Source organism: Diorhabda sublineata, chromosome 3 (genome assembly GCF_026230105.1).
Source record: "Diorhabda sublineata isolate icDioSubl1.1 chromosome 3, icDioSubl1.1, whole genome shotgun sequence".
In the NCBI taxonomy this organism is placed as follows: domain Eukaryota; kingdom Metazoa; phylum Arthropoda; class Insecta; order Coleoptera; family Chrysomelidae; genus Diorhabda; species Diorhabda sublineata.
Window position 1 is genome coordinate 13,338,945 of NC_079476.1, and position 25,894 is coordinate 13,364,838.

A 25,894-nucleotide genomic window follows, 5' to 3' on the forward strand; every position below is an offset into this window, starting at 1 on the left:
ATATCATGACTTTGGTTTTATTTCTGTTGATTTTTGAAATTTATTCATGGAATTTCCTATTAAGATCACAATCCAGATAATTTATCAAATGTATAACTGGTTCAACTAATAAAAACAATATGGTTTTTTTTAAAAATGTTCAAGCTTTTAGAATATAATATATTGTTGACATTTTTAGTTTTGAACAACTCTGCATCAACTTCTGCAACGAAAAATTACAGCAACTCTTTATTGATCTAACATTGAAATCTGAACAAGATGAATATGAGAAAGAAGGAATTGTTTGGCAACATATCGAATATTTCGACAACAAAATTATATGCGATTTAATTGAAGAAAAACACAAAGGTAACGATATTTTTTTTCAATTATTCGATTCTAATGATCAGTACTGAACAGAAAAAGCTCTAAAATATTTGTTACGATTTTTTATTTTTTTATATATTGTGTATCAAATTATTGATTACTCTGCAATCGATGTTTCTATATCTTTATTGATTGTATTCCCCCTTGCCTGCCCCCTGCATACTTCAAATGGAAAACACAGGGTTAATTTTCCAATGCTAATGATATATTCGTTACAACTAAAAAATTTCAATATATCTATTTATAAGCTGATCAATATAGTATTTATTGTCAATTGTTTCTACGTTAAAAACTATCAGAAATATTCCAATACAATTAAATTATTCTATATTCGTATTTAACAAACTTTTTTTCTTTGTCTTTCCGTGTCTTTGTACTTAGTGATCGCCGAATAAGTAATTACATACTTAAAGAAGTAAATATTATAATCTAACGTCACAGTAAATGAAACTTGGGTACACAGTTATAAACCAGAAATGAAACTACAATGAACTTCATATAATTCATTCGTTTGCTATTGTTACAGAAAAATTATATGAACTGTGTTTAGATTTATTGTGTCATTTGCTATATTCACTTAATATAATTTCCTCCGATTAAATTATGTGTCCAAATTTGAAAATATGACTTGATGGAAAGCGATTTCAGTCAAATGAAGAGAATTGTTGAAAAAAAATTCTGTTCTTGTATATTCCATATATTTACTAATTTCTGCATTTTATTTCTTGAATTCATAATCACATGTCGTATGATTATAATAAATTACCGAATCTAACTAATTGGTAGTATTCTTTAAATTTCAGGTTTAATTGCTTTCATGGATGAAGAATGTTTGAGGCCAGGAGATCCAACAGATAAGACTTTACTCGCTAAATTAGATAAACATCTAAGCTATCATCCCCATTATATTAGTCACAGAAAAGCAGATACCAAACTCCAAAAAATTATGGGACGAGATGTAAGTAGTAAAAAAAATGATGTATTAATAATTAAAAAAATTATATATGTCGAATTTCTTACAAATACTATCTTGACCTATAAAATTTTAGAACAAAAATAATAACTTATGATAATTAATTCTCATTAAAAATTATTTTACAACTAAATTTACAAATTATTTTATTACTTAAATATTTTAGGAATTTCAACTTATTCACTATGCAGGTGCTGTTACATATAATATTAAATCCTTCATTGATAAAAACAACGATTTACTCTTTAGAGATTTGAGAGAAGCCATGTTAAGCTCGGATAACTCCATTATCAAATCTGTATTTTTCGAATTTGAACAAAAAAGTAAAAAGAGACCAGAAACTGCAGTTACTCAATTCAAAACATCAGTTAATAACCTCATGAATATTTTGAAAGATAAGGAACCTTCTTATATAAGATGTATTAAGCCAAATGACAACAAAAGTTCAGGTAAATATTACCAATTATAATTGTACAATAATCATACAAAGTAATCTTAAGTATTGAAGTTGGATGGGATTTGGCTCAAGTGATGCTACTAATTCACGATAATATCATGGTAAGCCTCATTTACCAGTTTAACAATTCAATGTTTCAAACCTATTTGTACGATTTCTATTTAAATGTTCATAATAGCTCAATTGTCAAATCTATTTTCATAAATACTTTTTTAATCAAAATTCAAAACAATATCATTTTATGATTATAGCACAAGTACAAATTTACATGCTATAATGCCAGAGAAGGACTCTGATAGTTCTTATAAGCATAGATGAATGAGAGTCATATGGAATATTTTGTGTGAGTTGAGGTAAAAATTTCATATGGGACGAGCTGGTGGTGTTGATAGTGGTACGAAGAGGTCTCATGAATTTATTATCAAATCTTTGCCAGCGCTACTGCCACTTGTGGACTTTGGTCTGTTCTAAGATAACATTTTGATGTCTCGAGTTACCTTTGTACTAGTCCGAACAAAAAAAATTATAATGATCTTAAACAAAAATTAAATGCTCTGCATGAGTATATGCTTCTGATTAGCATGTAATGAAAATACTTTTGAAGTTTTATCCAGTACAAGGAGGCCAAAAGAGTTATAAAAAGAATGTAAACAAAGAAAAATCCAGAATAATATCATTTTAAAAAACTAAAATTTTGTATGGCATACCTCTCATGAATAATCATTATGTTAAGTCCAAAAAACACCATATCACATCAATTTGTATTATAAATTATTTATTTAAAAATTGTATAAAATCTTTGTTTAAAAATTTTGTAAATATGAATATGATATTTTAGGTATTTTTGACTTTGACCTCGTAAGCCATCAAGTAACATATCTTGGATTAATGGAAAATTTGAGAGTTCGTAGAGCTGGGTTTGCTTACAGACGAGATTACGAAAGGTTCTTGAAGAGATACAAATGTTTATGTAAACAAACGTGGCCGAACTATACCGGAAATGCTAAAAACGGTGTACAAACATTGGTTGAAGCTCTAGGTTACACAAGTGATGAATACCAGATGGGATTGTAAGTATTTTCATCAAAAATGTTTTTTTTGTTCCTAACCAAAAATGAAAAATTTTCAAAAAAATACCATGTTTACCCTTCCAGTCTTACTTGTGTTCCGACGGTGCAGCAATAGAAATCTGTTGTTTTATATAATTTAGTGAAGACAATAGACATTGGAGAAAAAACTGTCCAATCATGGTGTTACTTTCAGTGGTAAATAGAAAACAACTACCGAATTTTCAGACTTTATGCTCTTTATTTATAACATATAAACTATGTATTTTCTTCTTTTTTCAAGTTACAGAATATTGGGAAATTGTCGTTTGTAAAAATTCCATGTGAAAGGAAGGAAATGTTTTCTCTTGACAAACAATACATTTTATTTCTTAAGATCCATAGTCTTCATTTTATAAGTAATGAAGTTCAGCTTTTGTTCCCCATTACTTTTTAGTATGCTTTCCTCCTATATCAAATATATATTTGATCTTGCTTATGTATCATGTGTGGACAGAAGAAGAGGAATAAGAAGAAAACCTACTGTTAGCTTTGAAAGACTGTTTTGCTACATCAAATTGCTGGCCATTGTTGTTACTATACGTTTTCAAGCTTTTAATCTCAGACCATTGACGTCCAATTTTGAGTTGATGCAGAGAATCACAGTCTCTTTGTTTTTAAGAGAAAGGCCCAGCATCGATCATCCCATTTTTCTCTGTGCAATGCGCATTTCACTTCTACACATGGCAACGTTGTCCTTTTATAAGAACACTGTCAGGATCAAATTCAAAATATTTTCAAAATTATTTCATTTTTCCGATTTTGGTTTCAATATTTTTGTATAACTATTTAAAAGACATTACCAAAAGTTGTCACACCTTCATCTTAATTTATTATTGTTTAACAGTAATTCACATATTCATTTGACTTTTCCGATCCTTCATTTAACAACACAACCTAATTGTTTTAATTATGAACCTAGAGCTATTTACCTTTGCAAAGAGCAAAAAAGCATGAAAGAAACAAGCCCTGAACTGTTCTCGAATTAAAAAAATAAAAATACAATCTTTCAAAACAGGATAAATAAAATCCCTTTCGATGGGACAGAAGTATGAACAATGACAAAAACAGTAAGAAACAAAATAAGAACGACCGAGTTGTATTATACGAGAAAGTGCTTCACAAGAACTGACAAAAAAATTGGTGATGTATAGCGACGCTCAATAACATGAAAACTAGAATAAGAGCACTCAAGGCGAAGACATAGACAATGACCAACTCTAATATAATATGCACACATTGGACATGCGATGATAGATAGGGAACTGAAACTTGAATAGACGCTAAGTTAGGTTGGATAATAATTGTTTTCAATACAGCCATGAAATTTTTTAAAGCATTTTATTGTAATAATTAACATCTACTTGAAAAAAGTCAAATCTTCATTTTTATGTAAATTTCAATAAGTATTGCTCAAAATGTATTTCTTTTCTTGAATTAAGAATATCACTTTACTTTTTATTTTTCTGACAATTCTTTCAATGTGTCTATGTGGAATGGTTCATATATTTCATAATAAATTCGATTTCAAAATGCTCATACCTGGCAGTTTCCATATATATATATATATGGAACATCATAATAAATTAAAATCAACAATAAATATTCTTATGGTGACTATAAACTTATTTCCCTATAATTATGTAACACATAGGTTAATTAATGATTCACTGGTTGATCCAATAAATAATAATGATTTGATTTTCTAAATATCTGCGATGTATTACTGTGTTTTCTATAGGAATCAAATATTCAACTGTTTCTTCTGATGTCATAATAAAAATCTTGCAATTACAAATGCGTATTGCAAACGAATATAATTATATTAGGAGCTTGGGGATGAGTATTTGAATACAACACAAATGCTCAAACATAGTATATGTTATGGTACCCACAATTAAATATGTCCTTTTTAAGTTGAAAAACAATCCCGGTTCGTATTTACAAAATTGAATTTTATAATTAATATGGTAATACAAAACGGGATGAATATGTAGATAAATTATATTCAAGATAATAAAAAAATGAGAAAGAACTGTTTTTCTATCTCTTTAAATAGCTATATAAAAAGTGAAAAGTCGAAAACAAAACTCTCGAATTTGGTTAGAGCCAACTTTTAAATCATGACATGTGCATAATAAAAGTGAGTGCGAGATTTGGTATGTCGAGGGAAAAAATAAAGATATGGCTTATTATAATGTGGTGGAATGATTGTCGGAATTAAAAATTTATCTGCTTGTTATCAGGGTACACAATTCATTTAATTGATTATTTTTATATCTATTTCAGAACGAAAATATTTATTAGATATCCAAAAACATTATTCAAAACTGAAGATGCCTTCCAACTAAAGAAACATGATATTGCTTCTATAATTCAAGCACAATGGAAAGGATATCTTCAGAGGAAAAGATACAAAAAAATGAAAGAATCTGCTATTATTATACAGAAATATATAAGAAGGTTTTTAGCTAAGCGTCTAGCAGAGAGACGAAGGAAAGCTGCATTTACGATTAGAAGGTATATCATTTTGATAATAATTTTTCAATTTTCATTCAAGATAATTGTCACATTCAGTACTCTTTCTATATTTTGATAAAATTCTCTACATATTGATGACCAAAATTCTCGTATCAGTATATAACAATAAGAGTATTTCTTATATTTTTCTTCTGTACATCTATATTGAGTTAAGAGACCTATAAAATGACGAAAATTTTATATGAATTTATTCACTTGGTATAATTAACTAAGGTTGGTGAGTAGAAAGATGTCGTTATTTCCCAAATATTTATTTAATATTTGGGCCTGCCATTTGAGTCTATAACCTCTGTCGGTGAAGTGTTTATTTAATAAACTTCATTATTGTTAACTCATTCAGCAAAAATACTGTTTTATATAATTTTCCAACAAACATGAATACTTCTGTGAGCTTGAAAAATCAACTGTTTCTTGTTTCTAACTAACCGAAACAATCAGTGACAATAAATTCCTAACTAACAAACAAGTACTATAATTGTTATTTTATCAAACAAGAGAAGCAAAAAACACTTCCAGCTTTATACCAGAATCTAATAACTCCTCCTTTAACAAATTATTAACTTTCTGGTTCTGTTTTGTGTGTAATACTGCCGATAAATTCACTATTTTCAAGTTTTCTATTGCTTTACTTCGACTTAAGTAAGTTTTCAATAACAATAAATGAAACTTCTATCGTCAAGTGCGATTGTAAAAATTTAATAATTGCTCCAAATCCAATTTTATTATTTAATTCCCCTAAAGCCTTTACTACGAATAAAATTAGACTTAAAAATCCTTGCAACAAATATTGCGGACATTCATATTTGAACAGTAAAAAATCTGAATTGCCACTAATGGTTGTCTTTTACTTCAATTTTTAAGTTAATTCCTAAATACAAATATGCTTTTCAGATTTATCAAAGGCTTCATTACAAGAAATGGTGAACCGACTGAAGAAAATAGAGGATTTTTAGGAATGGCTAAAGTTCACTGGTTGAAACGCCTATCGAAAAGTCTTCCTAAACACCTTCTTGACAAGAACTGGCCTCCAGCTCCTTTCGTTTGTAGAGAAGCTTCAAGACATTTACAACGAATGCATGGAGCTCATTTATCGAGGATATATAGACTGAAACTTACACCAGAAAGAAAGAAACAATTAGATATGAAGGTACTGGCGGAAAAATTGTTTAAAGGTCAGTTATATTAATGTATGGTGAACTACTTAATTGAACACAAAGTAATATAAAATTTGAACTAATATCTTTTTCAAAGACTGTCATTGGCTAACAATGCGTTTATCCCAATGTCGAATCCATTAATGAATGCATTTATCAAAGGCTTTTTTCCAAATAATTTCCATCTCTTCATTTGTAGCAAGGCTAATTTTAGGAATGATGTCAATACCCTTCTTCTTTAGTATATGTTTTATTTTTGAGAGGTATCAGTAAATGAATGAGTAACGTATATTGGACACACAGGAAGACTTTTAAGATCCAAAATCTCGCAGATAATAAGCCACTTATGGAACGGCGCGTTATCATGATACAGAAGAAAGCTGTTGAACTATTTCCACATTTTCTTTTTTTGCATATAGTTTTGCAAGTCGAAAAAAGCCCGCTTGTACCTTTTTCTTACCTGACTTATTTATAATTTTTATCCATATCAAAATTACTATATATAATCACAATAGATAGATTTTAACATTTTATGAAAATCTTTGGCACGTTTTCAACTTTAACCAAAATTCAATATCCACGTGTTATCCAAAATATTTTTCACAACAGTCACTGTAAATATAATCTTATGAAATTGAGTAGACTAGCAAGGCGTAAAGAATTCAACTTATCACTGCTTGCTTCAATATGTGGAGGTATGTGATGTAATAGTTAAAATAGATGCAGAGTAAGTAATTACTGATATAAAAATTCGTTTTTTACTAGCATTATATTGCTGGTTTAAAAAATCTCATTTAATTTTAAATTGACACAAGTTGGTTCCAAATATAAAAAATATTTAGAATCTAGTAGTCTGTATTATTTTTAATGCTTAAATGTTCCAATATCAACATACTTATGTACCATAAAGAGCAGATGTATTGATGCTTACAAAATATATTCTTGTTCTCTCTGTGTAGCACTTCCCGAAACTTCATCTCATTATCTATAATTTCAATTTAACTCTAAAAAAAGGCTGATTTGGAAATTCGTGAGTTGCTAACTGATACTTTAACTAAAGGTTTTTCAGATTAAAGGGCCCTTTATCTTAGTTGTTAAAGTGAAGTGGTCCCATAATTGATTTGTAAGGGTCTCTCAAGTAAAGGCTCCTCCAAGACGTTAAAAGGAGATTTTCACTACTTTGTCCTTTTCCAATATGTGTTGTTAGAAAAAGAAACAACATGTAATCTAGAAGTGAGTGTTATTTTGTCGTTAACATTTCTTTCTGTTTTGGTGGCGTGTTGTGTTTTCTATTTGCCAATTTAATTCTTCAATTCAATTTTTTATCCCTAGGACGTTCCTTTATAATCCATTGCTATTGAATATTGTTTTGTCATCAATGGGACCGGGCCAAGGAGCTACGGATGTTAAGATTCCGAAACGAGCATCAGATACAGTTTGTACGTTTGTTGCAAAAAGCAATATCTAGCCATGGTGTCATGAACCTTTTATTTTTTAAAACTGATTGAAAAGACGCCTGCGTCAACTTAGAATTCAAAATTAGCGCATGTTTGCATTTGACGTTTTGACGTGCTAAACTGAAATATTTTCGATTTTAGTTTAAAGTTCAAATTAAAGGAACATTTAGACTAAATATCAATTATGGAACGCGTGACCTAACTAAATGGGAACTTTAAAAAGCTTCCTTTAAATGTATCATGAAATTGGCCGTAATTGTCGTAACGAACACATTGTTTACTTCTACAATTACATCAACATTCATTCATTCCCTAACTAATAAACTATAGAGCAGATAGTGATGAATATGCCCATTGTCCCCTTTTGAACTATTTTCACAATTTCAATGCTTTTAATTGCGTCCATTGTTAGATGCAATTTCTAACAATGGGCTTGGAAAATTTTAAAAAATTACATTCTGTTTTAACGAAAATAAATACAACTTAATTTCACCAGAAAAGGGGTGTTTATTTTAAGTCGATAGGATTAGTATTAACAAACATACGAAGTTTAGAAGTCTCTCTATTTTATACCGACCAGGATCCGTTCTAAATTTTGACAAAATGCTACTGGCTAGAGGGACTATTTTGCCGACAAAGAGTTGATTTTGTTTATAAAAATGGAGCAGGGTTTTTTTGGTCCATCAGACAACTTGCCTCAAATAGATTCACTTGCAAGGGTTAGTTATTTTGCCACAAATAACGATTTTATAACCGATAAAATCTGCGGCATAAAACCATCAAGGTAATAAGTTCAGATTTTATATAGTTATTTTTATTTTGATAGGAGAAATACATTTCACTTTTTTATGTCTCATATGATGATTGTTGGAAGTAAAACTAGGTCCGTCATTAGGGAAGTTGAGTGGATAGTCTTCAATAGTACCACTACCATTACTATAATTAACCCACTCCTCTGCTTTTGAAGTATGTGACACTTGATGACTATATTTTGGAGGATTTTAACGCGACGTCTTTTTGCTGCAGCTCTTTTTTCAGATTTGATAGGCTCGGAACCTGACTGCTGACACTTAAATATATGAGGTAAATAACTTTTCTGAGACTTACGTTCCCGCCCATCGTCCACTTCACTTAATTTCACTTAATCATAGAATATTACTTTCCGGTCTTCATATGTTCTAAAAATGTAAGTGTTTTTTTTTTCATCAGAACACATATAATATAACGAATTACGATATCGATGGAAAATACAGACTCACAATTTATATTATTACTGCCCAATAGTAAGTATTACTGCCCAATAGTAAGAAAATACATTTGGAAAATCTGTCAGTCCTTTAATGGCTTTTATAATGATCTATATTAATATTTACACAAAATAGGGCATCTATTCCAATCTGTGTTTTGCTTTTCATAATAAACTGAAAAAATAACCTTCCATTTTTTCAATTTAATTTTTATTACAAGACATTTGCAGTAGCAGACTCTTAGTTAGTTAGCAATAAAAATCTTCTGTACGAGGTATCTTAATTAATTAAAAAACTTACTTCGAAATGATATTCACTTTGGTTATTTTATTATTCCTCTTTATCGCATTACACCACTGTTCCCGTATTTTCTTTCCTTTTAGCACACTAATGAATAGTTTATCTGGTTAGTTATTGTCGTATTTGTACATTTTGGCACATTAAAATATTTATATCGAATATTTTCAAAAAACTCATACAACAGCGAGGGCGTAATAAAATAGGTTGTACGAGAAAATAATTTTCTCATGAGGCTATCGGCGCTGATGACGTGAGTTAATAACCGAACCGTTACAAGTAAAACTAGTGGAGCGACATATTTATTTGATTTTAATACTTAATTATGCAGTAACTATAAATGCTAGAGAAACAAAAATAAATTGCTAAATTAAAATGATAAAATGACCTTTTCTATAATATAATAAGCCAAATGTCGCGTCGTTTCCAAGCTAATTCATATTCGCTCGCTTAACTGTCCATCCATATTTCAAATAAGCTAGATGACCTCTAAACTGGACATTAATAGATCACTTAATTTGCTCAACATACACAATCATTATAGACAATTTCGTAAAAACCGCTCTATTACAAATCTAATATTTTTATCCTTATGTATAAAACGAATCGAACACACATATTTCAACGTGTTATTCAGTTTTCAATACACAAACTGATTCATTTAGTAACTGGAGGAACATAATACGAAGATTTAAACCAAAAACATTCGTTCTTGCCCAGATACAGTGTTTCATTACAAACATTCTAAAATTATTTTAGTACATTATCTTAACGGATTCCAATATTTGTCGTTAAAACTTTATAAACATTTCACACATGTTACTACTTTAAAAAGTGTCAAAACATAATAACGTAGATTTTCTTCTAACATCTACGTCACTGTCCTAATATTCCTTATTTCGTAATTTTTGTTAATTCTAGCCTTGAATTACCAAGAAAATATCTGTTTATAAAGCACGCCTCTGGCAATAGAAGAAAACTATCTTGTAACGCTTCATAGAATTTTTTCTTTGCCAATTTAAAGCAAGGTATTAGTGTCTGTATATATTCAGCACTATACTTCAAACGATTGGCAACGATAACATAAGGCCACAGATATCGTAAATGACTCTCCAAAAATTGAGCGAATTTGTTGGAAAGTTTTAATCGCCTACTGTAAGAGCCATACATCGCTCCATCTGATTATTATTTGTTTCGGTCTTTGGAAAACCTTCTTGGTGGACAATAAAGTAGATGATAAACATCATGTTGCCAAATTGTTATGCACTGATGAAATTATGAAACTAGCGGAAATATAGCATTAGGTCAAGACAAGTATGGTATTTGAATAAAATCAGAAAAAATTAATTCAATAATTAAGTAGAAAATACTTATAAGATGACCCTTTATTTTATTTATTCCATCACAATATGAACAATATTCATAATGAAATATCTGCATAATGAATCAATTACCACAAACCTTGCTCTCAATAATATATACAAATGCAAGCTAGATTGTGAAAAATTTAGTAGAGTCGACTTAATTTTAGACGTTATATCGATAATTTCAGAATAATAATTATTGTTACATCATTGACTATTGTATACATTATAAAAGCTTATTACGGTCGTTTTTTTCCTTAGATAAGAAAAAAACATATTACGATAGTATTCCACAGCTTTTCGTGGAAGACAGAGTACAAGAATTAAGCATTCCTATGAAAGAACTGTACACATCACAATTGAACGGCGATAAAGAAGTTGTAAGTATTCTTTATTTTTTATTTATTTTTTTCAGTGTTCATTATACTTTTTAACTACTAATTTGTTCAAATACTAAGAAATCTTGTTTCAATTCATTAATTTTTCAAATATTATTTCCAAAAAAAGAAAGAATCATTCCTCCATTCGAATTGCGAGGGAGTGAAATTTAAACTAATGAGAAAAAATTATTTATGATTCAAAAATCTTAATAAGGAGTATTGAATACAAAGTTTACTTCAACCATTAACACTCACAATTTCACTGTTGTGTCAATAACCGAAACTATAACTTGGTTAAAAAGTGCTTCAGATATTGTAATTTTGAGGGATTGGTATAGTGGTTGTAATAAGTAATGAATAAATGTCATGAAGTAAACGGTGGGTATTTTAAATTTAATTTAAATGTGTATTGTATTTTTTTGTTTTGTATTATTTATCGATCTGCTGTTGTTAAACATTTGAAGAATAAACCTTTCTAAATAAATAGAACTTTTTAAATCAAATAAATTGAAAACCCATTATTGAATTATACAACTTCAATATTTTACAGTGTTCAATTACGTAGTAATTGAGTATTCCTGTTTTTTTATTAACTGTGCCTCACCCGTTTTTGTAAAAGATGTGCGTCTTTCTGAACTTTATCTAATGTGAGTTTGTAATAATCATTATATGATCGTTTCGTGCTATTAAATACTGAACTAATTAGATGATATAAGGGTGGCTCAGGTATAAACCAAAATTTTGACACACACTTTTGCCTCTCCGAGAGCTTTTGGATGCCTTTTTGTAAAAATCTCTCGGCTTGCTACGTAACCATTCACGTATTGCTCTCGAAACACAGTCCGCAAAGTGCCTCTTTCAATGGTCCAACTAAATAATAGTGGAATGGCGATAAGTCGGGTCTATAAGAAGGGTGTTCCAGTGTTTCCCAACCCCAATTCGTTCAACATTCCCATTGTAAGTCGAGCTGAAGCAATATTGCACTACGGATTGGTTTTTAGGAGGGTACTATAACTTCCTAAACGTGCGTTTAGTCTCTGTAACATAGATGTACCCAAACGTAGCGAACAAATTAGCCGTAATTTTAGTTATATTTCGGACATTAGTTTAACGACGTTGTGGAGATTATCAACCTGTAAAATTGTTAATTTTATGATTCAAATTTGAATATAACTAGTTTAATTAGCTGTATCGACTCATTTTATAATGAGTCTGAAGCTGAGACTCCGAAAAAGAAGAGGTGTTAGAAATACCCATTTATACAAAAAAGAAAGTGAAGTCACAGCGTCAACTTGGTCAATATTATGTTACAAGTACTAGGAGGTTAAATCTAGCAGTAATAGTGACTGTGTTTATAAAAAAACTGCAATTAGTAGTTTAGTACTGAAGAAAAATATCAATTACTTAAATTAGTTTATAATGAACGATCGAAAAACGAAGATGATGGATGAGTCTCATTGAATACTACAAAGTTACTTGCCGCCGTTGAAAACAGCCGAAAAAACGTGACATTACGTTTACGTGTTTTTTGCATGTAATGAAATGAAATAATTTATGTATGCGGTCAAGCTTTCTCCATTTTATATGCTATAAAAAGTAAGGTTATTTTTCATCTTATCTTCCTTAAATCGGATGTAAAACTACCTGAAGATAAACGAAGGAAACATTGTAATCGAGGTAACGTTTTACCAAACGACCCATTTGCGGCTATTAATGAATATATCCGATTATTTCCACTAAAACAACCTCATTACAGCAGCAAACATTACAATATTTAGAAGCGAACCTAAACGTCAAAATAATGAACTTTTTTGGAAAAAATACCCCCAATATCGATGCGTAAAATACTACTACTACAGAAAATATTTTAATGATAATCATGACTACAGATTGGGTCGGTCACAAGAAAACGATTGCTCGACTTGCAAAGAACTCCAAGCAAAAATAAAATGTTCCATTCTCAATGCGAATGCAAAAAGTCTTTGGCATTGTGTCAGGAAAGAGAAGGTGTAGGAGCAATTATATTTTATTATATGCAAAATCTGCCGATAAAGTTTGTAGTCTATTGTGGAGAACGATAAAAAGTTCCCTTGTCAAACAATAACCTTGTTGCAATTAATCGTTTTGATAAAATATATCAATACTATCCGGTATGTGGACATTGTTCTTACAATGTGACAGACCAAATGAGTATAATAGTATTATTTTTGCAGCAAAAACAGGGGATTTTCTGTTAAAACTGTTACTTCAAACGACATAATCGCTTGGCAGCGATGTTTCAAGAAAAGTTGTAAATCATAATAAGACAACATTCAAGATCTCGCAATACAGATGATTTGAGTATTTGAGTCATAAAGGTTACTTGACATATTCCGAATTTATCGACGGTTCCGTCAAAGCTACATTTTTTTTTCAAAAACCTTCTACACACCAAAATACCAGAAAATCCGGCGTATGCTACTAATGTACCCATAAATGAGAAAAAAATTAATGACATTCAAAAAATAACCCAATATATTCCTGACAAATTTTACGATACTATTCTGACCTGGCCAACTAAAAGAAAGTGAAGAAATAGATGAATAATAGTGTGTACTTACGTTTTTCAAATAAATAAATAGTTTTTGCATTTATTGTTTATTATTTCAATAAATATTTTGTATTTAGTATAAGACAAATTGGAAGAAGGAAATAAATCCAACACATTTACATGTACATAAGTGAATAAATATTTTATATATAAAGCAGATTTATTAGTAAATAAATTGGAATTTATATTTTCTTCGTTTTCATTCAAGTCACATTAGCCTATAAGCTGGAAGTAAAAAGTTATAAAGTTTTTTTAGTTACCTCCATTTTTATTTTTTGGATTTATTCTCATCTATCGATTGGCGGTTCAATTGCAAACTGGATCCCTTTAGACATATGATGTTTCAAATAAAGTTATACTGAAATGAATCGTTCTGATAAAAATTATACTTCCAGAACAATCATAAGACGTAGACAAAGTATTTAAACTAACACGACCTTCTCGAAAAACCTGTATAGACACTTTCACTAAAATAATATTAGTCGTTTCCCATATACATATCAACTCGACTCATCGTGGTGAATCCTGTATATATAAGATGCTTATTCCAATAAAATACACATATTAAATCTTCCAATTTAATTATTTTTTTTTTTAATATTATTGTTTTTAATAATTTTTAAATTATTATTTTTTAGTATTCCACAGATGTCATCAAATATGACAGACATGGATATAAGCCAAGAAATAGAATTTTGGTTATTAGCAAGAAACATCTTCATTTACTGGAATGTAAAGGTTCTTTGAAGCCAAAGCATTGTTTGCCATTAAATAGACTTAATTTTGTCATCACCCCACAAAATGATAAACTACTAGTAGTACAAATACCTGAGGATTTGATGAAAAAAGATAAGGTAATAATTTTAAGAAGTAAAACTCTATCAATTTATAGTTTAGAACAGAACAAACTTTTCACTACAGCTACCTCAATAATCTCAATGTTCGTGCCGGATATGAACCGGCGTCCTACGGAAAGTTGGAAGGACCAGATTGTGTAATTATGAGAGTTGGTGTAGTGAAAGTGAACAGTTTGTTTAATTTGAATATCATCAACTAAACTTAGTAGCACATAATAAATTGTAAATAATATTGTAAAAATTACATGCAGTCAAACACAAACATTTCTAAATATATGAGTTTTATCCCAAAAAGCTCACTTTCATATCTCCGAGGCAAAACTTTCGAGCGATCTCGGTAGTGAATGGATGTCACGGAGATGTTTCTTCCTAAACTACATATTTGTTCATATCCTTTTTTGGTTGTTGCATTTTATTATACAAAAAATTGACGAAAAAATTGATAAACGAACTAACATAAAGTTTTGCAGGAATTTCTAAAAAACTAGCTAAATTATTACTGTATGTATTTATGACTATGATCCAAAAACAAAGCAATCGTCTTCAAAATAAAAGTATTCTGAAGGAACCAAAAAGACGCTGTTTTCTTTGCTTAAAAAGATGTGCACCACCAATATTCTCCAAAAGATCACCAAATCACTTAATTATACTACCTTAGAGTATTTAAAAGATTGTTTGTGGGTTTAACGATAAGGCGCTTGTTTAGCAATATTTGGCAAAGAACCAAATCGTTCAGATAAAAATGGCACTAAGAAAATAACAGTTTGATGACAGAAACTACGAAGACTGGCTTCCAAGACTGCTTTAGGAAGTGGACACTTCACTGAAAGCGTGGAATTCAGTCAAATCGGAACTGTATGAAGATTGTCTCTAAAATGATGAAGAATAACAAAAATACGAATATATGAAAATTGTTTTGATTCTTTTGAAATAACAAATTTTAAGTCTAGTTGTGGAATGGAAAAAATTAAGTATTTAATTTCAGGGTGATTTGATTTTGGAAGTGCCATACTTAATAGAAGCTTTGACATATATCATGGATACACTTGAAGATACCACTGTTTTAAAAATTATTGACAAATCCCAGTAAGTTATACTATATTATAGTAATAAATATAGAAATATCAATTTACTTCAAATATTTTTTTAGATTTGACCATAATATGAGAGGAAAACAAGGAGTAATTGATATTCAGCATGGAGATGTACCTGCAATTCATAAAGATAAGAGTGGCCACCTGTTAATAGTAAGTTTAGATATACATTTTAACCAACAGCTTCGATAATCAATCGGTTTGAATCGCAGTTTTTTATATAATAGCTTGTATTTTCCATATTTAAGAAAATATTAAAAAGTACATAATCACAAAATCTATTTTTACAAGAAAAGCTTTATTTGAACTTGAAAAATTTTAATTTCATATATAGGAAGGAAACCATTTGAAAGTCAAATTTCATTTTGCCATTACAGGTCTAGTATTACAATGCACCGCTAGTTTATGACGGGCAGTTATTACTAAAATGTGTCTAATCGAGTAAGAGAAAATACCTAATAGTTACATTTATGTGTTTCCTTATTCGACAGTAACTTTCTAAAGCATTTTAAATTCTTTTCTAACTCTATTTATTGGAGCAAATGAAAAATCAGGTCAATGTTTTTGTATAAAACTACCCTTTCTGAATAAAATTATTCACCTGTCTCCATTGAATCCCCTAAGGGTAATAACTATCCCTATAAAATTTTTGAATATAAATGGTTAAAGTGTGATACCCGATTTAAAAAGGTTTTCGATTTTATACAACAATATACACTTTTTTGAAACTCAAGTAAAAATGTTCAATAATAATTAGTTCCCAGCTCAAGTTAAATATTTATCGTGGTTAGCCAAAAACCGCTAAAATACATTAGTTTTGCCACGTACCATCGATGGCATTGGCATTGAAAATCCGCCATGTTTTTTCCACTGAATAACAACCAAGTTTGTATTTCTTCTTAGAGTATGTTCTCTCGGTAGGCCATCTTTGTAGAAAAGTCTTTGGGATAATAGTACATTATATTATTAGGTGTAGACATTTATTATGTTTTAAGCTCAAATGTTTACTAACGAGGCGTCAGTAATTGTATTTTCATTTTTCAAAGGTAGATCTATTAGATAACTATCAACATTTTTTACATTACGTTCATTGTTTCACACTAAATAAATCACGTTCTTTTGGTAATTGACTAAACAATATTGTTAAGGTTGGCGATTTAAAGTATTTTGTTGCATTAGTGGATGTATAAATTAACATCCAATCAATTAAATTTTAAGTTTATACAAATATATGGTATAAATAGATGTTAATTACAATTATGTTAATAAAACCATCAAGTGTGGAAACAAGTGTCAGTTTTTTTAATTAAATCTCATCGATATGTAATAATGCTAGGCTTCGACTTTAACTATTATGTCAGTATTCAAAATCAACTCCAATACATTCTGATTTCAATATTAAAATCAATGCCGATAATTTGCAGACGATTATATTCACAAAAGTACTACTTTAGTTAAATTACAACTAGTTTTAGAAATTTCATGCTTTCGATACCTTTCAAATTTTTAATGGTGGATATATAGTTCAATTTTAACACAGTATTATTTTACAGGTTGTGTCACCTTGAGATTTACACCAACATTAAACAATTGTGCCATCCACATTTTACTTACTGTGAATTTGTTTATAAATATTTTGTTGTATTAGTAATTTATTTTAAAATGAAGCTATTTTATTACTATGTTGAAAGATTTTAACGATTTTTTAATTAAGATGCCATAAAATTTGACAATATAAGAATAGGTAATAACTGATTCAAAAAATATATCAAAATTATGCTTCTCTACTTCATGTTATGTTTTAAAAATTTTAATAAATCTTAATATTTCATGTCTAGTATTAATATAATAGAAATATTCCCTTCACGTCTTTCCTTTCAATCTCATACTTATACATTATTCTTTGAGTACTGGCGTGACTCATTTATAGAGATGAGACGATTCACACACACCTGTAATAGTAAGTATTATTTTTAATATTTTATGGACAGTGAACTAATAAATATGTTTGAATATTATTTAGAAAAAGGATAAATAAAGAAAATTATTTCATTAAGACTAATTGTTTAATATAATAAATATAGAAATGTTATGGACGGACATAATTGGGTTATTTTTACCATTTCTGGAGGAGGTCTTTCGAAATCAAGGGACGATCATTGTACGTTTCTGCGTTTCAAAAATAGCAGAACAAAAAATCAAACAAATTCTTAATTGAGAAATTATCACATTTTTTATCCGACTCACTCTTAATACAGTATACATGAAATTTATTAAAAACTCTTTACATCTATTATATCTACAATCTTATAGACACCAAACAAGACTATAACTAACATGAGATAAAACTTCCGAAAGGTTGATCTGAGTTTTCCTCTTCTTACGTGGTGACCACCAGATTGCAAAATATATTTGATACAGAGGGAGAATATAAAAGGAAAAGACAAGAACGCCTTGTAGAAGTACAGCAAATAAGGGGACCACAGGAGAAATAAAAATAATCATGATATAAGAGTTGATTGCATAATAACGAGAAAATGATGGAAGAATTAAGTAACTTATGAAAAGAACAAAGAAAACGGATTAAGCGATTAACTGAACTTAAAAGAGGAATATGTCCAAACGATGAAGAAAATAGAGTTTTTAGAATAAAATAGAAACCAACTACAAGAGGATAGAGTACAAAGCTTTTTGTAGAAGAAATCACTGAACAACTGAGGCAAGGTCTGGATAACCAAAAAAAAGAGAGAGATAAGATGAAACAAAATTGACGAAGCTGTGTCAAAGACTGCCCACAAGCAGCTGAGAAAGAGAAAACAAAACAAAAAATAGACTGATACAATCAAGAATGCAAACAAATTTGTGGGGAAAGGAATGAAGGTAGAATGAAATATTGAAATTGGGAACTTTCAATTATTTGTATACATATATAAGTATTTCTTTTTGAATTGATGATCCTTATTCTCATTTTCAGTCTGCCTTGTTTAATCAAAAGAACTGTTATTTATCAATTTAATTAATTTATCTTTTTTAGTTAAGAACAATAATAGTTAAAAAATTATATTGTATATGTACATTTTTAAAATTTTATATTAATTTATTTTTGCATTATGATTTGCAACTGCTTCCTGAGCTTTTGAAAAATTTTTGGGACCTTTTGATGCTCTTGCTCGAATTTCATCTTCCACCGATTTGTTCACTGTTTTACTAACAGCCTGCTTGAGTTTCTGCGAAACTTCTTGTTTTTTAGGCTGACGTGGACAGTCTGAAATTAATTGATTGAATACATCAGAAAATTCATATATTATACAGGTTTATGAAGTAAGGCAATACTTTTGATAATCATCAATTCGTATGAAAATGTGAAAGGATATTGAATAATGAATAGGTATGTTATGTTATATATAAAACATAAGCTTTTTTTGCAAAATGTAGTTCAATACTATTTATGTTAACCGTTTTTATTATATATCAGTAAATAAAATCGTTTTTTATATAAATAAATTTTTTAAAATATACAAGTTGTTATTATTTACATATGTATATAACAATATTATTAAAAAATTCTGAACAAATATCTGATAAAATTGAAATTCATTAAATATTTTGTTTTAAAAACAATCAGTTGGTACTTACTAGCTCTTTTGGTCACTGCAGATCCTTTTTGCTTCTTAACTTTGGCATTTTGTGCTAATTTAGTTTTCATCTTTAGTTTCCCTTGAGCCATTTATATTCAATATTTAACAAAATTATAATGTAACTGTGTATTTTATAGTACAAAATAACACACATCTACATGTGTTATTCTGGAATTATAACTAGGGTTTCACTTGAGGTTAATATTAACTTCTAATATACATACATTTTACGGCCTCCATCTTAATAGATAAACAGTTAAAAGAATATTATTTCTTCTTTATTAACGGTTTTGACTTCGACAGTATTGGTCAATTCTCTAAAAGGTAAACTTTTCTTCGTTGCAAAACTTTACTGTTTCATTATTTTATAACAGGTATTTCGATTAACGTGACTTTGGAATGTAGTGAACAAGAGATTTCGGTTCATTTATATATAAAGAAGTATTAATTGTTTCAAGCGCTTTTTGTATTGAAATATTAAGATCGACTATTGATTTTTTTACAAAAATACCTAAAAAATAATGCGAATATGCTAAAAAAATACTTAATTTTGCAAAATCGAAATAATTCGGAATAAACTTGACTTACTTGACTCCTTCTAGAAGCGTGAATAAATCTATTCTTCTATAACCATTGATATGTCGTCAACTGATGGGAATATCAAACAATTATTTTTCTATTAAAGTAATTTTCTTATGGGATTATGTGTATATTCCATTATTTTCCTAACAAAATGTGTACAAAATTTTTAAAGTATTTAAAAAAAGAGGATTGCATCTCCTACCTTTAGGCATTGGAGGGCATCTCTCTAAGCCAGGGTAGTAGTAAAAGAAGAGAATATGTAAAGTATGAATCAACTAAGAAAAGGCCAGTCAAGGTGTCAAAGTCTACTTTTTAGATGATATCAAAAGAAGCTCAAAAAGTTGAGTGGGGAGGGCCAAGCACATCTTTTCAATCGCCGAAAAAAATATGTAACACTAAAAAAAGAAAGCTGGATTGTACCTCGCCAGATCAGATAAAATCTATAAGAGAAATTATCTAGGATTTTTATGTACTGGAGAAGAGACTTCCTACGTTAAAGTGTAAGAAATTATTTTTATTAGTATTATAAAGTGATGTACCTACTTAGTTTAAGGTTTACTGTTGTTACTATTCAATTTAAAAGAGCAAACGTGCAATGCTAAATTATGATGAAATTACAGGCGTTTTGCAGAAAATTAAAGACTGGCAAATCTTGACAGAAGCAATAAGTATAGGCAGCTTGAATCGGCTCCTTAAAAAAATTGGTTTCAGGTAATAATGGCTAACAGAAAATGGATTACCAGCAGACCCCAAACTAACAAAACCAGAACTATACCGCATTTTTGAAGAAAATAAATTTCGCTTCCCCATAAAGTACAAACTAGACGAACTGTTACAACAACATGGGCACCGTGTACTACGTTTACCTACTTATCATCCAGAATTAAACCCGATCGAAAAAATCTGGGCATTAGTAAAAAATTGGGTAGCTGCGCACAATACAACATTTAAACTGTCCGATACGGAGGCACTCGCTAGGCAAAAATTTGAGGAGGTATCGGAACAAGAGTGGTATAATATTTGCCAACATGTTAAAACATATGAGAATGACCTTATACAAAAAGAGCACATTTTAGACCACACTCTAGATCACTTAATATTTACAGTAAATACGGGTTCATCGGAAGAAAGTGAGGACAAAAACAGCGAGGATACTGATAGTTCATTAGAGGATGAACTAGGATGTTCGTCTCTAGTTTCGGATAGCGAATAATGTTTTTTTTTAATTAACGACATAGATAAAATATTACACTCAACATGTGCAAAAACTGCGTTCATTATAAACATACCATGCACACCAAACCTCTATGCAATAAACAGTTGCTATTTCTATAAGATACTGTATATATATATATATATATATATATATATATATATATATATATATATATATATATATATATATATATAAAATTAACTAAGTAATATCCTACTGTAATATATGTTTAAATCCTTAAAATATATTTTTTTTTTGTATTTTTTAATCTAATAAATGTTTTATTGCGAACTGCATTAATTTTTTTTTAAATAAGAACCTACGCCACTGGTATATCAGTCTGAAGCGACGGAGAGGGAATATTTTAAAGTGAGGCAGACGATTACTAATTGATGACACCGTTGTTATTATTATATATTATTATATATGATGACACCTGTGGCATTTTCTTAGTTGATTCGTACTCTACCTTGTTTTATTTTCTCTCGTTATAATTATACATTAATAATGAAAATATGAACTAAATACAGTCCTTATCATTTTAACAAATCGGTCCTTCGAATACAAGCAACAAAATTTCTAGTTTTTTTTTATTCTTGAAAAAAGCAACTAGGACGAAATCTTGTACAAATGGGGTTTTTGAAACTATTTCTTTTTGCACTTCCATATTTAAGTTGTTTCAATTTTCTTCATTATTTCTTTTCTCTTTCTCCCGCGAAAACTAATTCCAGCGGGAAAAACTTCTTGGCGGGAATATTCATAATCATTCTTTGACTACTAAACTATAGAGTGGGCTGTAAGGAATTGGCCCTTTGTCCCTATTTAAGCTACTCTTACATCTAGCAATTTCAAAGCTTTGAACATCCAACAACTTATCGAATCCACTTTTTAACAATTTTACATTATTAATATTTATGTCATGATTGTGACTGGCAGCGTGATCGGCAATACCTGATTTTCCGGTCCGTCCATATTTCAAATGAGCTACGAGTATGTGCTCTTTAAACTGGACAATAACGAATCTCTTAGTCTGCCCAATATACTTTCCGTCACAATCACCACAGGTTATTTCATATATACCACTCTTTTCCAAATTTGGTATTTTATCCTTAGGATTGCCCAACAATGTATTGTTATTGTAATGTATTGTTGGATTTATACACCAATTTGAAACTCACTCTGTTAAATTTTTCTTCCAACCCTTTTGTATAAAGAGGATTGAAAGGTATCAGAGCAAATTTTTCTTGTTTTTCACTCATCAAATTCTAATTGTGGAATTGAGTTTGCGTTGAGAAAATCTGATATTTTGTGTATCTAAGGTAGTTTTCCACGAGAAATTCAAACGTGCATTAGTTTTAACATGCACCAGCAAAGTGGGGTAAGTACTGTAAATTGAGTTCGTTTATCCGAGACTGTTTGTATGTTTGTATGCTCGAACTTTATAATATCTATTAATCACTGCTGTTAGATGCTTCTGGATTTAGCTTTAGCAATTAAACAAATAAGGTTTTTATAATTTTATCATGTAAAACACTTTAAATATTTTCAATTTAGTTCTAATCTAAGCATGAAAAAAATTTAGAAACTAAATTTTCCTAGACCAGATCCGAACCCGGGGCCTGCAGTTTGATATCTTGAAACATTAACACTAACAACGACATTGAATGTGTTTGTCGTATATCTTTTTATTAAGATTAAGATTAAGGTTCTTGAAACAATCTATAAATAGAAGTACCTTTTCAAATTTTAAAAATATAACTTTGACTCCCTGTCTAAGTGTTTAAATAGTTTATGTTAAATTATGTTGAAAAATCAAATAAAAATGGATATAGAAAATGGAAGTGACTTTTTTCTTTAACATCACTAGAAATTTGAGAAGCTGCTGAAGTCAAAAGTCAAGAAAAATGCGCAATAATACAGAGTGAGTTTTACGTATGGAACGCCTCAATTATATAGGAAACGGATTGGACGATTTTTATAAATTTTTGTGCCACAAGAGTCTTATGATACGGCCGGTATTATGGTAGTCTCTACATTGTTGTCAGATATTTCCTTTTTCCGGAATAATAATGAACTTTGATTTTTCAAATAGATCACCCTATATATTTTGTGTTTTTAGAAATTCTTAAGAAATACTGATTATTTTTAGATGGCTGGATTAAATAAACTAGTTTAATTTGAATATTCTTTAATAATTTATGTGCTAATACAAATCTCGTAATAAGGACTAGTATCAGTAAGTTAGTGGAAAGTATAATGAAACTGGTGCAGTAAAATATTTATCCAAATCATGGTGCAGAAAACCTACAGTCTACAATGTTTGTGTCAGAAGTAGATCCACATTTGTGAAGTAGAAAAATTACGAATTTTAGAAAACATACAGTAAATGCGATTACAGTAGATGCTCAAAATGTTGCCCATTTACTTCAATACAACAGGCCATGCGATTTTTAAAACTTTGCAACATCCTTGACTGCTCAATTCTTCTGATCTCTATGGTAATCCCATCTTCTAATTTCTGAATATTGGCAGGTTTTGTCTTATAAACGATGTTTCTTAAATAAGCCCACAGGAAGTAGCCATTTCATTAAACCAAGTCTTCCAATTTATCTGCTGGGAAGCACATTATTTAGGTTAGGTTAGGTGCCTCACCATTCACGCATAGTGAGGTGTGGCAGCATCTTGTTATATTGTCGTTTGGGATATTGCTATTGTCTGAAAATTTCTAATAACGAAGTTTTTTTAAAATGTAATTAAAAATATTTACTTGGATTTGGCAACACCCGAACGAACTCAGGTATAATACTATTTTCCAATAAATCTAAATACATCGGACCATTGAAATTACCCTCAATGAAAAATGGATCAATTATTTTGTCGCCTATATTGGGTGTGGGATTAACACTTCCAACGAGGATTGTTACGTGACCAGTATCTACAATTATGCCGATTTACGTTTTCATTAATACAAAAAGTGGCCTCATCGCAAAACATAACATTACTTAAAAAATTTGGATCGTTTTGATTTTAACATTTTTCCATCATTAGGTCTGCAAACTCTTAACATCTATCAAAATCATGATCTGACAACTGTTGAATCAACTTTACTTTGTATCAATGAAATTTATTATTAAATACAAAGGTTGATTCATTTGAAATAACAAAGCTCATCATTTATCCGAAAAAAGAAAAGATCTGACAACAATATAAATACCAAAATAATACCAGACATATCACATTTTTTAAATGGTGTGTAATACCCAATATTCAAAAGTTGACATAGGTGAATGGAAGGAGAAAATACGAAAATACATTTATTTTCTGTCAAGCCACAGGTAAGCAGACACTTAAATTAGGTGAAAGATTGTTTCCGATGATAACTTTGAGTACATGTTTTTTAGTCTATGAAATAACAGTTGTATTGCAATAATCCTCGAATGATGTTGCATCAAACCATCCTGACTTGCTTTTATTATAGCGTGCCCCATTAATCATACATGTATTTTGGGTTATTAATTACATAAGGCGAAAACAACTAGCGTCACTATTAATAACAAACATTATAGATTTGACAGATTTTGTAGGATTAGCCAGTCTTACTGGGTACTTTGTGCCTCATTTAAAAACACAACGTGATGTACCAAGGCTATCTGATAAAATTAGTTTTGCCGTAGTTAATAATATTGTTAACACGAATGGAAACTTTTTTTCTTGATTTTCAATATACACTATCATTTCCTCTTCTGTTTTATTGTCTCTAATAACTTATTTGAATAAGAAAATATTGTGACTAACACACAGTCCTTAATTTGAAGAGCCTAATACTGCATCAACAATATGTCGTTCTTGTGTTTCTATTAATATTGTTTCCCCACCCACCTTTCCCAGATGCCGTTGATGCATTTTTTTCCATTACATAATATCTTACAGAAGCATATTTCAAACATATGTACCACTACATATTATGGTGGGGGCTTCGTTTAGTGTGGCTCTTTGTAATTTTTATAGAGATTTGAACCAAGAGTTTAATGTATTGGGAAGGAAACTATTGAAAAAACAAAACTCTCAAATTATTTATTTAGCTCTAGGATAAATATTAAATAATCGTAAAATAATGATACATATTAAACTTAAATTACAAATCACTCAAATATGGCACAGTTGTGTGTTTTAACAGTGTGTTGTTTGAAGCAATGTAAGCAACATTTACAAAAATAGATAAAAATTGATGTAGTTGAAAGCATAATAGGTCAATAAGTGTACAGAGATGTTTAATTACTCGAATGTGACATAAATTGATGGAATATGTAATATGAATGTACTTTTCGTATGTGTATCATATGCATAAATCATATAATTACAATTAAAATAACAATAATAATTTACAAGCTTGCCAAATATTAGAAGGCCATGGGTGCATTTCACTAAGCACTAGCGTCAATCACCATCACGACCACGATCTTTCGTGCTACACTTAGTCCAGAGCGTTATAATCTTAAATCCAACTGGAATGGCTTACGAGGCATTTCGATCGATGAGATAAATATTAACGAATGGAAAAACAGAAAAAATAAA

The 25,894-nt window shown here is 29.6% G+C and overlaps 2 protein-coding genes across 5 annotated transcripts in view; one reads left to right on the top strand and one right to left on the bottom strand.

The window, feature by feature from the left end:
• Positions 1-17,714, top strand: part of LOC130442067 (unconventional myosin IC) — a 69,891-nt gene extending 52,177 nt beyond the window's left edge. For all 4 annotated transcript variants that reach the window (XM_056776047.1, XM_056776048.1, XM_056776049.1 and 1 more), the window contains exons 8-18: positions 179-348; positions 1,170-1,324; positions 1,506-1,788; positions 2,635-2,866; positions 5,192-5,422; positions 6,335-6,615; positions 11,224-11,342; positions 14,571-14,786; positions 15,775-15,875; positions 15,940-16,036; positions 17,437-17,714. In XM_056776047.1, coding sequence (XP_056632025.1) covers positions 179-348; positions 1,170-1,324; positions 1,506-1,788; positions 2,635-2,866; positions 5,192-5,422; positions 6,335-6,615; positions 11,224-11,342; positions 14,571-14,786; positions 15,775-15,875; positions 15,940-16,036; positions 17,437-17,451 — 1,900 coding nt within the window. In that variant the 3' untranslated portion in view covers positions 17,452-17,714. The remainder of the gene's footprint in view (positions 1-178; positions 349-1,169; positions 1,325-1,505; positions 1,789-2,634; positions 2,867-5,191; positions 5,423-6,334; positions 6,616-11,223; positions 11,343-14,570; positions 14,787-15,774; positions 15,876-15,939; positions 16,037-17,436) is intronic.
• A 56-nt stretch (positions 17,715-17,770) lies between these two features.
• On the bottom strand, positions 17,771-19,779 carry LOC130442068 (uncharacterized). Its single transcript, XM_056776051.1, has 2 exons — positions 19,520-19,779; positions 17,771-19,148 (listed from the first exon to the last, which is right to left on the bottom strand). The coding sequence occupies exons 1-2, from the start codon at positions 19,608-19,610 to the stop codon at positions 18,976-18,978; spliced, it is 264 nt and encodes an 87-aa protein (XP_056632029.1). The 5' UTR covers positions 19,611-19,779; the 3' UTR covers positions 17,771-18,975.
• Positions 19,780-25,894: the final 6,115 nt, after the last annotated feature.